Below are 13,966 nucleotides of genomic sequence, written 5' to 3'. Positions count from 1 at the left end.
CATTCATTCTCTGGCTGCCCTGCTGGGTCTTGTTTGTCTTGCATATCACTCTGTACCCCACACCTAGAACAGAGCCAGGCAATAGTGTGAGCTCAAAAAATTATCAGTTGAACAAATAAATTCCTGGCAGAGAAAGAAGTCAGATTTGCTCCTGTCTGCCTTTACACCCTCTTTGGGAATCATTTATACCTGGATAAACATTTATTCATTCATTCATTCCTATATCCATAGTGGAGAAAGGTAGTGGAAAGGACAGAAGTCAGATGAGCAATGCCTTTTTCTCTTAAGAAAGCAATTACTTGGGGCGCCTGGGTGGCTCAGTCGTTAAGCGTCTGCCTTCGGCTCAGGTCGTGATCCCGGGGTCCTGGGATCGAGCCCCGCATCGGGCTCCCTGCTCCGCGGGAAGCCTGCTTCTCCCTCTCCCACTCCCCCTGCTTGTGTCCCCTCTCTCGCTGTATCTCTCTCTGTCAAATAAATAAAATCTTAAAAAAAAAAAAAAAGAAAGCAATTACTTGAGCAGTATTAAATGAGTCCCTTTGCATTTCTCATTTAATATTCATATATTAGGGTGCCTGGGTGGCTCAGTCAGTTAAGCATCCAACTCTTGAGTTCTGCTCAGGTCATGAGCTCAGGGTTGTGAGATCGAGCCCCATGTCGGGCTCTGCACTGAGCGTGGAGCCTGCCTAAGATTCTTGCTCTCCCTCGCCCCTCCCCAACCCCCCCCCCACCTCATGCTCTCTCTCTAAAAAAATAATACACATATATTGAAACTGGTATGAAAGCATAGAAAATCTGCAACTCAGAAGGGTTGGGTGAAGTCAACACAGGTTGGTTTGCTTCCAATTTATTTCCATGGACAACAATATCTGTGCCTAGTTAATTGGAACCACCAATTCTGGATTAGTGTGAGCTATTATACATGATAACTATTATAGTAAACTAATACATTTACTCTGTTATTATAGTCATGGTGAACACGTAGGGAGTACGGCTCACCACTAGACATTGTACTTTGTCCTTTGCATAGAGAAATCTATTCATCCCTGTAACCGCCCTAGTTATATTAGCATTGCCATTTTATTGATGAGAAACCTGGAGTGCACAGCAGCTTTCCCAAGGCCACACGGTCACAAAGCCAGGATTCCAACTCACATTGGCTCTAGAGTAATGTTATTTACATTTTACTGCTTCTCAATCTTTATAATGCTTTATAAAGAGATCTAGAGGGATGAGGAGAATCTTGTATAATTTAGAGGTGCACTGTTTATCTCTTGGCAAAAGACTTAAGTTATCAAAATCACAGAGATTTTCCATTTTTCCTTTAAAAAGTGACAAGCATTGAAAATTTGACTTTCTCTTGAAGGGGACTACCTAACAATCATTAAAAAAAAAAAATCAGGATGAAGATGAGAAAGTAACTCATTTCTAGAGAAACATCCTGTGGTGAAAATATTTTGAAATGCATGTTTGGCCACGGTTTCCGTGTTCTGTGATTGTGTTGCTGAAGGACGATGAAAAGGTGTCACCTCATTCTGCGTGTTTAAACTTAGCAATAGAATTTTCTGATTTGTTTAAACATTGTCCAAACGGTGGGTTTGAAATCCATCTGTTAAAGATGTAGTGATGCGCCCTCTTCAGTTTAATTGGCAAAAGCCCCAAGTTGATTATCAGGGAAGATGAAAATTTACAAGCTGGATTTCAAAAAACAGTCAACTTGTATAATTGGTGAATGGGATTGGAGGAGAATTGTGACTTATCATAGCCAATGAATGATACCCTGCTTTCACTTAGATCTCTAATCTATGAGTTATAATTGTAATTTTTTTTTAAGTAAGCTCTATGCCCAACGTGGGGCTTGAACTCACAGCCCGTAGATCAAGAGGCGCATGCTCTACCGACTGAGCCAGCCAGGCGCCCCTATATTTTTTTTTCAATTTTTCGGTTACGACCCTTGAAGTCAAGCCATTAAAACCAAACGTGGTAATGAATTTAATTTACAGCCATAACTTTGAACAGATGTATTAAAGAGTATTACAACGCCTCCAAAAAATGAAACAAATTTAATCAGTTGCTGTCCTTTTGTGAAAAATAAACTTTGCTTTGTTTTTTGTTGAAACCGTACATGCAGGGAAAATGCAAATCAAGACCATAGTGAAATATCATTGTATATTAATTCGACACCTGATAATACTGGGTATAGGAAAGGATGTGGCTCCACAGTATTTCTTACTTTGCTGGTGGAAATGTAAATTGGTGCCTCCATTTTGGCATAATCTCTTAAACAGTCACCTACAGTCCAAAAATGTGTACATTCACTTAACCTCTGACACTTTCTAGAAGGATCATAGATCATACCCACACAATTCAGAAAGACGATACAACCCAAGTGCCCAACAAGAGGGCAGATGTATAAACTGTGCTATTTTCACACCATAGAATATTACACATCAGTCAGACGAACGACCGTGACAGCAATTTGGATGACTTTAGCAATACAATAAATGAAGGGGGATTCCTAGAAAATTACATACCCTTTTTAAGTTCTTTAAAAATTAAAATTGTGTTTTTTAAGATTACATGTAGATGCAAAAGAGCTTGCTGAAAAGATAAGGCAAAGGAATGAAGTATGTGGGGTTTAGGTTGATGGCTGTATCAGAGAGATGTAGGTTATGGTTATGCTCTCAGTTTTGAGTGGTGGGTTCCCTGGTACTTATTATATCCTAAGAAGCCTGGGAACAAACAAGCAGCCAAACAACCATAAGCCAGCAATGGATCAGTAATGACCAGGTGTCATGTACCAAGGATTAATCCAATTGTGTGCACCTGAGCTGACAAAATCCTATCTAAATATTAAATATATAAACACCTGTACACACCTCAGGCAATCTAAAGGGGTATCAGATATCTCCCATCCTTCTGGCTGGGTTTGCTTCCCCAGAGGCAACCACTGTCTCCGCCTGCTTATCCAGTATCCTCCTGAGACTTTCCAGGAGACGCGATAAACATAAGCACAGACATCGGTTTTCAAATGGCTTTCTGTATATATGTAGCTACATGCACATCCTGGAGAAAAGTTTAAAAGTTGTTTAAAAAAAAAAAAGTGCTCTAAGATTTAACCTTGGATCGCTTGGCGGGCTCAGTGGGGAGAGCCTGCGACTCTTGATCTCTGGGCGGTGAGTTCAAGCCCCACGTTGGGGGGTAGGAATTATTTTTCTAAAAAGTCGTAAGTAAATATATAAATAAATTAACCTTGAGTGACATCACCTGGCATTACACAACCATCCCTAAAATCCATTCACCATGTGAAAATCAGCGGGAAGTTGGAGAAAAACAACTCAAGTTTTTGAGAAATGTAAAACTCGTCTTCTTGCAGGCCCTGCCCTAGGATTTGCTAACGGTAACCCCACAAAAGGCGAGTTACAGGCGGCTGTTGAACCCCATGGGGCGGCCCAAGCCACAGCGCCAACTGTCAGCAGGGCGCTATTAAATATACGGACGCCCAAGCCTCTGCCCCCACGGATTTAGAGCCGAACCTGGGTCTTTTCTAGCAAGGGCCCCCACGTGATTCGCAGGTTTGGGCAAGCTTTGGGCATAGCCCCGCCTTAAGCAATTCCCCAATTTGTAGAAAGTAAACACCTGAGGGATGTAGGTGGCTTCCTTGCTCCCTGTTGGATGTCGTTCACCTGGTGCAAGGAGGGGTTTCCCCCCTCCCCCGGGTCTCATCAAGGTTCCAGCCAGTCTGAGCATGAAAGCCAATTAGCTCACCCCCCCGACCACGCCCCAGTCACCTGCTGGGCGGGCCCACGCCCCTGTTGGCCCGGAGGCTTCCCGCGCGTGTGGTCTTAGACCTGGAGCGCCCGAGTCACCGCGCGAGGGATGGGGTGGGGCTTGGGGGGGGGGGGGGTGCCGTATAGAAATACAGATTACTGGGCCCTGCCGCCTGAAGCCAAAACTTTCGGAATCTGCATTTTTAATGGGCTCCTCAGTAGAGCGGTCCATCTGCAGTCGGAGACTCTCTGGGCTCATTTAAATTTTATATGCGAAGATGCTGGAGGTCGTTCTTCTCAACCTTGGCTGCACATCAGAATAACCTGGGGAGCTTAAAGAAAAAAAAAAAAACCAATGCCGAGGTTTCCGCCCAGACTAATTGAGTCAGAATCTAAAAACACAGCCTGTGCGGCCGCAGCGGCATCACCTGGGAGCTCGTTAGAAATACCGAAGCTCAGGCCCCACCCCAGACCCACCGAGTCAGAATCTGCATTTTAACGAGATCCCCAGTGATTCGAGCGCACATGAAAGTTGGAGGAGAGCTGTGCTTCTGAAATTTTAATGGGCAAACGAATCACCTGGGGATCTCGTTAAAATGCAGACACGGTTTCTCAAACTTGAATGTGCATGCGAATCACCTGGGGAGCTTGTTAAAATGCAGATTCTGATTCAGCGGGTCTGGGGTGGAGCCCGAGAGTCTGCATTTCTAACGAGCTCTCGGGTGGTGTGGGCTGCAGGGGCGCGGACTACGCTTTCCCCGACCCCCGAGGTCTTGGCTCCGGGCCAATCAGCTGTCAGGGTTCTTGATAAATCGTCCTGCTCGGTTGCGGAGCAGGACTGCCAGGACGTGCGCGCTCCAGCCGGGGAAGCGGGGGGGTAATTTCCGAACTCCGGGAAGCGGTCGTGGGAGGCAGGCCACTCGCCGCGACTCGCCGGGGGCCGCGCTCCTCTCGCCATGTCGCGGCGCAAGCAGGCCAAGCCTCAGCACCTCAACTCCCAGGAGCCGCCGCCCGCGCGCCGCGAGTTCGCCGCGGCTGGCCCGGGGACGGCGGGGGGTCCGGGTGAGTAGCGCGGCGGACGCCCCGTCTGGGGGCTGCCGGCAGCTTCTCGGACTGTCCCGGGACCCGCGCGGGTGCGGGGCTCCGGGCGTGGAAGGGCGGGGTGAAGCCTCCAACGCGAGGGCTGGGGCTGGGGCTGGGACCCCGGCGCCCCGGCCCTTCGCCTTTGTAGTTACACCTCCTTGTGAATTCCCTCTCTGCCGGTAAACTATGCGGCCGCCCCAAGCGCTAGTAAATCGCGGTTCCTCTCCCAAACACGCTGGGAAGATGCTCGGAGGGCCCTCTTCGGGGCGCGCCGGCACCCGGGTCCCCGACCTCCTTGGTGCTGGCCCGGGGTGGCGCGCCTGGAGGGTGGGCGTTCTGGGAGACCCGCGTCTGGGACCAGGGGGGATGTCTGAGATTCCGCCTGGCTCTGGAGCTAGGTGATGGCGAGGGCAACGGCGATGAACAAGCGGACGGGATCCTAGTCCTTCTCCAGTTTATGGCCGAGTGGGGTCGAGAAGGACGGCCCTCGAGACAGAATGGGGAGGTGTAAGGTGCGTTAGGGGTGAGCGGCGGAAGCAGACCTCACGAAGCTGGGAAAGGAGAGATGGGAGGGGGAGGGGGCATTTCAAATGCGTTGTCCAGGGAGGGCCTCGCGGAGGTGGGTATCATCGAGTAAAAACGCGAAGGTTGTGAGAGGCTTGGAGATGCCTGGGGGGAGAGCATTCCAAGCAGAAGGAACAGCAAGTGCAGAGGCCGGGGACGTCAGCAAGGCTGCAGCGTTGGGGGGCGGGGGGGGCGCACATGAGGTCGGACAGATGATAGGTGCCCTAGGGACTCCAGTAAGGACTTTGCCTTTTATTTTAGGACCCTTTTACTTTAAATGAGGCTTTGGAGGGAAGGGTGTGTCGAGCAAACCACTGCCACGGCCGGACTTTGCGGGCTGACTTGGCCGCCAAGTGGCTGGTGGAGGGGGTCCGGGTGACGCGCAGAGGCCCCGGACTACCCTAAGTCCTCAGGGCAGTATTTCTCACCCTGTGGTCAGTGGAGCCTCCGTTTCTGACGAGCCTGCAGGTGGGCAGCTTTGCTAACTCGCTAAATTCCTCAGTCTACCCTTAGGCACCGCCCCCATTGGAATCTCTGGGGCGAGGTGGGGTTGGGAATCTGCATCTCTAAGGCGCTTCCCTTCTGATTATCTTGCCCTCAGATTAAGATAACCTAAATTCCCACTCGATCTCCTCTCCACCCCCCTCCCACTGCACCGCCGCAGTTAACTGATAACCTCCTAGTTCCCAGTGAACTTTTTTCTCCCTCTCCCCTGCGTTCCTTCGGCCCAGAAAGGGAGCTGGGGGATCTCGGGGGTCTCTGCGAATAAGCCTCAGACTTCCAGCAGTGCCAGGTCGGTCTGCTGGGCTTTGATGACCACCCGCCCAAGGAGGGTAGTGGAGGGGAGAAGTGTAACGAAGCTACTTTGGAAATAATAGTACCTAAAACTAAAATTGGGCTGGATGGAACTACCTTTTAACCGAAAGACCGTAACTACCTTTGTGCCCGAAGACTATAATGGACACAGATTGCAACGGGAGGGTCTCCTGGGGGGGGGGGGGGGGGGGGGGAACCGCAGGGCCCCTGCTGATCCTCCATAAAGGAGGAACTGGAGAGTGTAATTGGGGGTGTTGAATCTTGGGGGAAAGCAACTATAAAAGACAGTAACCTGAATGATCCCTGGCTGTTTCGTGAGGGCCCGGGGCTCCTTTTGTTCTTGCATAGCTGCTGTGAAGATGCCTCCTTTGGAGACGCCCTCTGTTTAGAAGGCTTAGGGTGTTCTGCATTGTGAGGTACTCGGGGTGCCCCCTGTGGGAGCAGGGCACAATCAGAATTAAGTGCCAGCCACTCTGTAGAGAAAAAGCAACCTTCCAACTGATGTGGTTTTTCCTCCTGCATTTTGGGTCTGTCCAGCTGAACAAAGGCCCACCTTTTTGAGGTTCATTTAGGCTTCCCCCATCCCACAGTTAGCAGGGGTGGGCCACTATTAATTTGCAAATGGCTTTGCAACTCAAATAGGTTTTGGAAGAAATAAAATGGAGCCGGTCAATTGGTAGACTTCAGTCATGACCAGTTTAAAAAAAAAAAAAAATACCTGAGGGTAACCTTATAAAAGGAACAGTGGTTTTTCATAGTTAAAATGCCCACTGTACTAAATTGGGTTCTATCATGTGGCTCACCCCCACTTTCAGACTAGAAGGGTCTCTGTCCCAGCTGTACCATTTTCAGGAGAGAGTGGGCTTCCAGACTGGCTTGGTTTCCTGGATGTTTAAAAGTAAGGAAGTCTCCTTGGGAGGCCCTTCATGCCACTCCACATTCTACCTGGGTGACCCTTTCTAGTATTAGATCTGTTTTAAGACTTGGGGGGGGGGGGGCGCACGGGCAGAGGAAGAGGAAGAAGCAGATTCCTCCCTGAGCAGGGAGATCATGACCTGAGCTGAAGGCAGATGCTTAACCAACTGAGCCACCCAGGTGCCCCTAGATAGCCTTTTTTCTTTTTTGGCTTTAACACAGCAATTTCTTCTGCCTGTTTCCAAGTTTTCATGGCACAATGCATTTCCCTCCCTTGCAGAATCTGGTGGTCACATGTACCCATCAATGAACAAAATCAATGTTTATATAGTGTTATGTACCAGGTCCTCTTACGTATACTAAAGGATTTAATCTTCACCTAAACCTAGGAGAGAAGAGCCATGATCCCCATTTTAGATGTAGAAATTGAGGAACAGGGAAGTTGAGTAACTTCTCCGGGGTCACACAGCTAATAAATGATAGAACTAAAATTTGAAACTTAGCCCTGGCTTTCCAGTCAGCTCCCCAAACCACTGTGCCTTACAACCTCTCACTTAGATTTCACTTTTCAATCTTTCTTGGTTTCTCTGGGATTAAAAATCCTTAAGAGTTTGATGGTTTTCTTTAATACGAATTGCTAAGTAGTGCAGGGTTTTGGGTTTTCCTCTGAGGAGCATAATGATGGGCTTCATTCAGATCTGGCCAGTGGGGGTTCTGATCAGCTGAACACTTCTAGCCCTGCAACCTTCAGCATCTCTGAACCAGTTTCCGTTCTCACAGAGAAGGTTACAAAAGTGTGGTTGCCAGATCATCATCTGGAACTTGTTAGAAATGAAAAATGACCAGCTCTACCCCAGATCCACTGAATCAATTTCTAAAGGTGGAGCCCAAGCCACCTGAGCCTTAACAAGCCCTCCAGGTAATGCTAATGCACCTGTTTGAGAAGCAGTGTCTTAGTGGTGGGCTACTCCTATTTTTAATGTGCACAGGAATCACCTGGGGATCTTGTTAAAGTGCAGATTGATTCTGTCGGCTGGGACCTGAGGTTCTGCATTTCTAACAAGCTTCCATGTTATGCTGATGTTAGAGCTCTGGGGATCACCCTTCAAGTAGCAAGGGCTTGGAGTATATGATGGAATCGCTGGGCAGGGCTTCAAAGTGCAAGTTCCTGGGATTTACCCGTAACCACCCTCACCCCAGGTTATCTGGGGTGAGCCCTGGGAAGCTACATTTAAAACCCACAATTCGGGGCGCCTGGGTGGCTCAGTCGTTAAGCGTCTGCCTTCGGCTCAGGTCGTGATCTCAGGGTCCTGGGATCGAGCCCTGCATCGGGCTCCCTGCTCAGCGGGGAGCCTGCTTCTCCCTCTCCCACTCCCCCTGTTTATGTTCCCTCTCTCGCTGTGTCTCTCTCTGTCAAATAAAATCTTTAAAAAAAAAATAAAAATAAAAAAATAAAACCCACAATTCATGTGACTCAGATACAGGTGTGGGGGCTCTCCTGTACGTTGTAGGATGTTTAGCAACATCCCTGGCCTCTACCCACCACAGTCACCTGTGTGTGCACATATGACCATCAAAAATATCCCCAAAGGGGCGCCTGGGTGGCTCAGTCGTTAAGCGTCTGCCTTTGGCTCAGGTCGTGATCCCGGGGTCCTGGGATCGAGCCCCGCATCGGGCTCCCTGCTCCGCGGGAAGCCTGCTTCTCCCTCTCCCCCTGCTTGTGTTCCCTCTCTCGCTGTGTCTCTCTCTGTCAAATAAATAAAAATCCTAAAAAAAAAAAAAGTGCCTGGGTGGCTCAGTCGGTTGAGCGTCCGTCCGACTCTTGATTTCGGCTCAGGTCATGATCGCAGGATTGTGAGATCGAGGATCACATGGGGCTCCGTGCTCAGCCCTGAGTTTGCTTAAGATTCTCTCCCTCTGCCCTCCTCACTGCTCGCCCTCTCGTCCCCTCTCTCTCTCTCTCTCTCAAAAAAAAAAGTACCTTAAAAAGAATGAGGCTTTAAAAACTATCCAGAGGGGCGCCTGGGTGGCTCAGTCATTAAACGTCTGCCTTCAGCTTGGATCATGATCCCAGGGTCCTGGGATCGAGTCCTGCATCGGGCTCCCTGCTCTGCGGGGAGCCTGCTTCTCCCTCTCCCACTCCCCCTGCTTGTGTTCCCTCTCTCGCTGTGTCTCTCTCTGTCAAATAAATAAAATAATCCCCAAGCATTCCCAGATAACCCCTGGGGGCAAAATTACCCTTAGTGGAGAGTCACAAGATTCGGTCACTTGTTCAGACCCTGTTAAGGGGCTTTGAGCACCACCACTATTCAGATGGGACCTCTGCGATCCTTTATTCCTGAATTGTGTTTACAAGCACAGGCTGGGTGATGTACTGAGAATTTACATTGTTCTCTTAACCCTGCAGCTCTGCGGCAGGTCCATGATCCTTTTTCAAAGGAGTAAACGGAGGCTCAGAAAGGTTAAGTGTCAGTAGCTAAGCAAGCCCTGTGCCTAAGAGCTAAAGCCCACACCAATGTGTTCATTCGCTTCTCATGGTAAGAGGTTTACCCTGACAAACCTCTCACTGAAAACAATCCACTTTCTCTACCTGGAGCGAAAACAGTCCCAGCCTTTGGCCCATAATTTATCAGTGTCTTTTTAAGACTTCAGGCATTGACAGCACCTCTTTATTCCTCGGATTTAAATCTGTTTGGAGAGAACTCACTTTATAATCTTTTGGGAACGCTTGGGTTTTGTTACAGAAATGTTTAAACCTCCACATTAGATTGGACCACATGAAACTATCTGACGATTTTGGCCCACAAAAACATCAGTTTCACATGGTTCTACCCTAATAGAACATGATGCCATGAACTCCCATGTACCTGGAGCTGGGCTTCGACAATTAATGACACAGGGCCAGGCTTGTTTCTTCTGTCCAGCTATTCCCCTGCCCTGAAGTATTTCGGAGCATCCGATATCTATACAACTTGTAAATACCCATCCCTAAATTATGAGAATGCGCTTTAAAAACTCTTAATTTCATCTTCACACCCCCCCAAAAAAAAAACACTTTAGCGTTCATGCTTGTCATGGTCTTAAATGGCTTACTATATGTTTAAATTGGGATCCAAGTAACCTCCTGATACTGCAAGTCGTATCTTTGAGTCTGGTTTTTTCCCCCTTCATCTTTAAGTGATTTGCTGAAACAGTGGCATTTTGTCCAGGAGACCATCGGTGCTTGAAATATGGTCTGTGTCCTACTGAATGGAGACAAAACAAATTCAGAAATCGAGTAAGCTTTGAAAAATAGCTTGACATTGCTGGACCAGCCTTCTTTCATCTCTAATGTTCGGTCTTTTTTTTTTTTTTTCGTATTTCATTTGTAATTTGCATTATATTTTATAAAAATAGCAGCCTGTGATGGATCGGAAAATCTTTTACAAACTAAGTTTTCAGTAGGTCATTTGAGAAGCCCCCGTTACAAAGTTTTGCAGCCTGGGTCTTGCCAGTTGAGTCTGTCCTGTTTCCACGTCCCTTGTCCCCTGTATTTTCTGGAAGTTAGTAGTTCAAGAAAGGACTTCTGTAAGGCCAAAGTGTACGTGGCTTTCCATTTTTAATGTTTTTGTTTTGTTTCTTGTTTTTTTTGTTTTGGGAGAGGTGATGAAGGGAGGTAAAACAATCCTGCTTATATTGTAAGACTTACCATGTTGGTGGTTTTCGAGAAATTAACACTACTTTTTGTCTCCATTTCAGCTTCAGAATTAGAAGATAATGTTCCCAAACCAACGTGTCCCTCCACGGACAGCAGTGATGCCCAGAAAGCCCCTGCCTTGGCACTTCCCTCAGCGTCCAAGGAACAAACGGTGACGCTTGGAGAAAGGACCTTCAACTGTTGCTATCCAGGTGAAACATGAACTTGAACGCGCGGAGCCCCATCTCTTTACCGGGCGCTGGCGGGCAAGCTCTGCCTGTTTCACCTGCTGAGTCCTGGCCCCGCTCCGCGCAGGCACATTCCGTGTGTTCTAAGCATCCTGGGGCGTCCGAGCTCGGCCGGGCTTCCCAGAACTTCAGGTTTATAGGAGCTTCCTTTTTGAGGCGCTATTTTAAGAAAAGCTGGATTTTTTTTTCTTCTAGGTTGCCACTTCAAAACTGTTCATGGCATGAAAGATTTGGACCGCCATCTGAGAATCCACACGGGTAGGTGTCCGTTTGTTTGTGCGAAACTTTAATGTTGAAAAGAAGGAAATGGATAAGAATTTAAGTGCTGACACGTAGTGGTGGGCAGGACAGAAACGGTCTCTGCCTCATGAAATGGTCTGGTGGGGTGGGCTGGGACCTAAAAAGTCATGGGGCGGGGGGCTGTCCGGGAAGAACCGGTCGTAGATGGGATCAAGGCTATTTCTGAAAGGCTTTCTGAAGAAGATTCTTGCCTTAAACTATAAAAGGTGGCTAAGTAACTAGACAAGACCAGGAACATTCCAGCAGAGGGAACAGCAGGTGCAAAGGCTTGGAAGAGGTGAGCTAGTTGGAGAGGTTGGTGAGGACGGGCTACAAAGAGGCCTTGTGGCCCTAGTAAACCTCAGATAAGGTTGTGGCCGTCTGGGTGGCTCCGTCGGTTAAGCGTCTGCCTTGACTCAGGTCATGATCCCAGAGTCCTGGGATCAAGCTCCGGGTTGGGCTCCCTGCCCAATGGGGAGTCTGCTTCTCCCTCTCCCTTAGCCCCCTACCCCCATTCTCGCTCTCTCGCTCTCTCGCTCTCTCGCTCCTCCACCTCACGCACACATGCTCTTCCCCTCTAAAATAAAATCTGTAAAAAAAAAAAAAATAAGGGGGGCACCTGGGTAGCTCAGTCGGTTAAGCATCTGCCTTTGGCTCAGATCATGATCCCAGGGTCCTGGGATCGAGCCCCACGTCAGGCTCTCTGCTCAGCGGGAGCCTGCTTCCCCCTCTTCCTGCAGCTCCCCCTGCTTATGCTCTCTGTCAAATAAAATCTTTAAAAAAATAATAAAATAAAAATTAAGATATTGGTCTGTTGGCTCTTACAGAAACCAAACCAAGTGGCTTAAACATAATCAAGTTTCGAATACAACTAAAGGAGTACTCCACAGCTGGTTGAATGGCTCTGTCATCCTTAACCTATAGCTTCATCTCCAGGTACAAGGCAACTGCTCTGTTAACTAGTGGCAAGCAGAAGCGGGGGAGGGTCTCACAGCATCCCTCCCTTGGGCCATGCCCTGCCCCACCCCCCAGCAACATCCCTGGTGACTGGTGGGATATGACCCACCTCGGGCATCAAGGGGGGCTGGGAAGTGGTTTCCAGAAACCACTAAACTCGGGAGCTCCGATAGGAGGACCACTTTCTGGGCAATTAGTAGTCTCAGCTAGAAATGGGTATCGTGCTGTGCAAATAAGAGAATGAAGGGTCCTTTTTGCCAGGAAAGGGTAGGTCATGAAAGGTCTATTAGTGAAGGGAATGTTGATCCTCCTTGAAAGACCGGGCTGCCGGGATGAGGTCAGCAGGAGGAGCATGCAGATTGCAGAAGCCATCTGAACAAAGGAGACCCCACCAAAAGGACTGGCTAAGGCAACTTTAAAGCCGGTTGGTCGCTCACAGCTGGGGCAGTGCTACTGCCACCTAGTGGGTGGGGCCAGAAGTGCCCCCAAATTCCTAGGACCACAGGTCAGGCTCTGCGACAAAAAATTCCCAGACCCCCAAATGTGAATAGTGCCAAGGTAGACCTAGAAAGATAGTCGGGGGTGGATTAATAATGTTTTATTGGAATAATACAGAGCATGATGGGGATACAGAAAGTAGGCAAGGCCCTGTCCTTGGTGGGGTTCAGACAGACTCCTTGATAACAGAAGCGGGGGCAAGATAGATGGCTTCTCTAGCAGATTCTTAGGCTATTTCTGTGTTCAAAGCAAATGCTCTAGTTCTCTGAATATCTTAACTGGTGAAAGAGAGGAGTCTGGGGGACTTACAGCATCTCTCAGGCCATGACCCAGAAGTAGGATCCCTTGTGATTAATAGTGAGACCCAACTAATGGTGGCTTAAAACCAAGCTATTTCTGTCTTACGACAGTCCAAGTTAGGTATGGTAGACAGCCCCATGGTTTCGGGGACTCGGGCTCTTAGGTGGTTGCTTTAACATCCCAAGTGTGTAGCCCATGTTGGCATGGTCTAAGCTGGCTGACACCCCCCCCCCCCCCCCCCCCCCCCCCCCCCCCCTTTAAGGTATATATTAGAAGTTACCTGTCACTTGGGTTCATTCCTGTTGGGCCAGAACGTAGTCACATGGGTCACTCCAGGCTGTGGAAATGAAGGCTGGGAGAAAAGTCTTGACTCTGGCCACGTGCCCAGCTTATAGAGAAAAGTTCTACTTACAAGAAAACGGACGTGTGGGCTGAAGGGCGTCCCTGACCAAGCTGTGAGAGGCGGGGAGGGTGCTATGTGCAGGTGATCTTTTAAGGCTTAGGCTGGAGCTTTGCCTAATGGATTCAACAGTGGTTCTCAAAACACTGTTGTGATCTTTTTATATCTAAGAATTGAAGCTTTCCCCCACCCCAAGTTTGTTTTTATAGTTACTGCACTAAAAATTAAAACCAAACTTTAAAATATTTATCCACTTAAAAGTAAGCCAGGGTGGCCGGCTGGCTTGGGTGGTAGAGCGTGCAACTCTTAATCTCAGGATTGTGAGTTTGAGCCCCACACTGGGTGGAGAGATTACTTAAAATTAAAAAAAAAAAAAAAACCTGTAAACTCCTTATACTGACACTTTTATGAGCAATAACTTTTCCCCCAAAAATGTGACCAGTGGTATTATCTATACCCTCGT

At 48.4% G+C, this 13,966-nt stretch overlaps 1 protein-coding gene across 1 annotated transcript in view; it reads left to right on the top strand.

Moving 5' to 3' along the window:
- The window catches only part of ZFP64 (ZFP64 zinc finger protein), a 79,907-nt gene that overhangs the window by 56,411 nt on the left and 9,530 nt on the right, over positions 1–13,966 (top strand). The window contains exons 6-7 of the mRNA XM_035025422.1: positions 10,884–11,033; positions 11,265–11,327. Coding sequence (XP_034881313.1) covers positions 10,884–11,033; positions 11,265–11,327 — 213 coding nt within the window. The remainder of the gene's footprint in view (positions 1–10,883; positions 11,034–11,264; positions 11,328–13,966) is intronic.

This window comes from Mirounga leonina, unplaced genomic scaffold (assembly GCF_011800145.1).
Source record: "Mirounga leonina isolate KUSES-001 unplaced genomic scaffold, KU_Mleo_1.0 Mir_195, whole genome shotgun sequence".
In the NCBI taxonomy this organism is placed as follows: domain Eukaryota; kingdom Metazoa; phylum Chordata; class Mammalia; order Carnivora; family Phocidae; genus Mirounga; species Mirounga leonina.
This window is presented reverse-complemented; position numbering and strand designations above follow the sequence as displayed.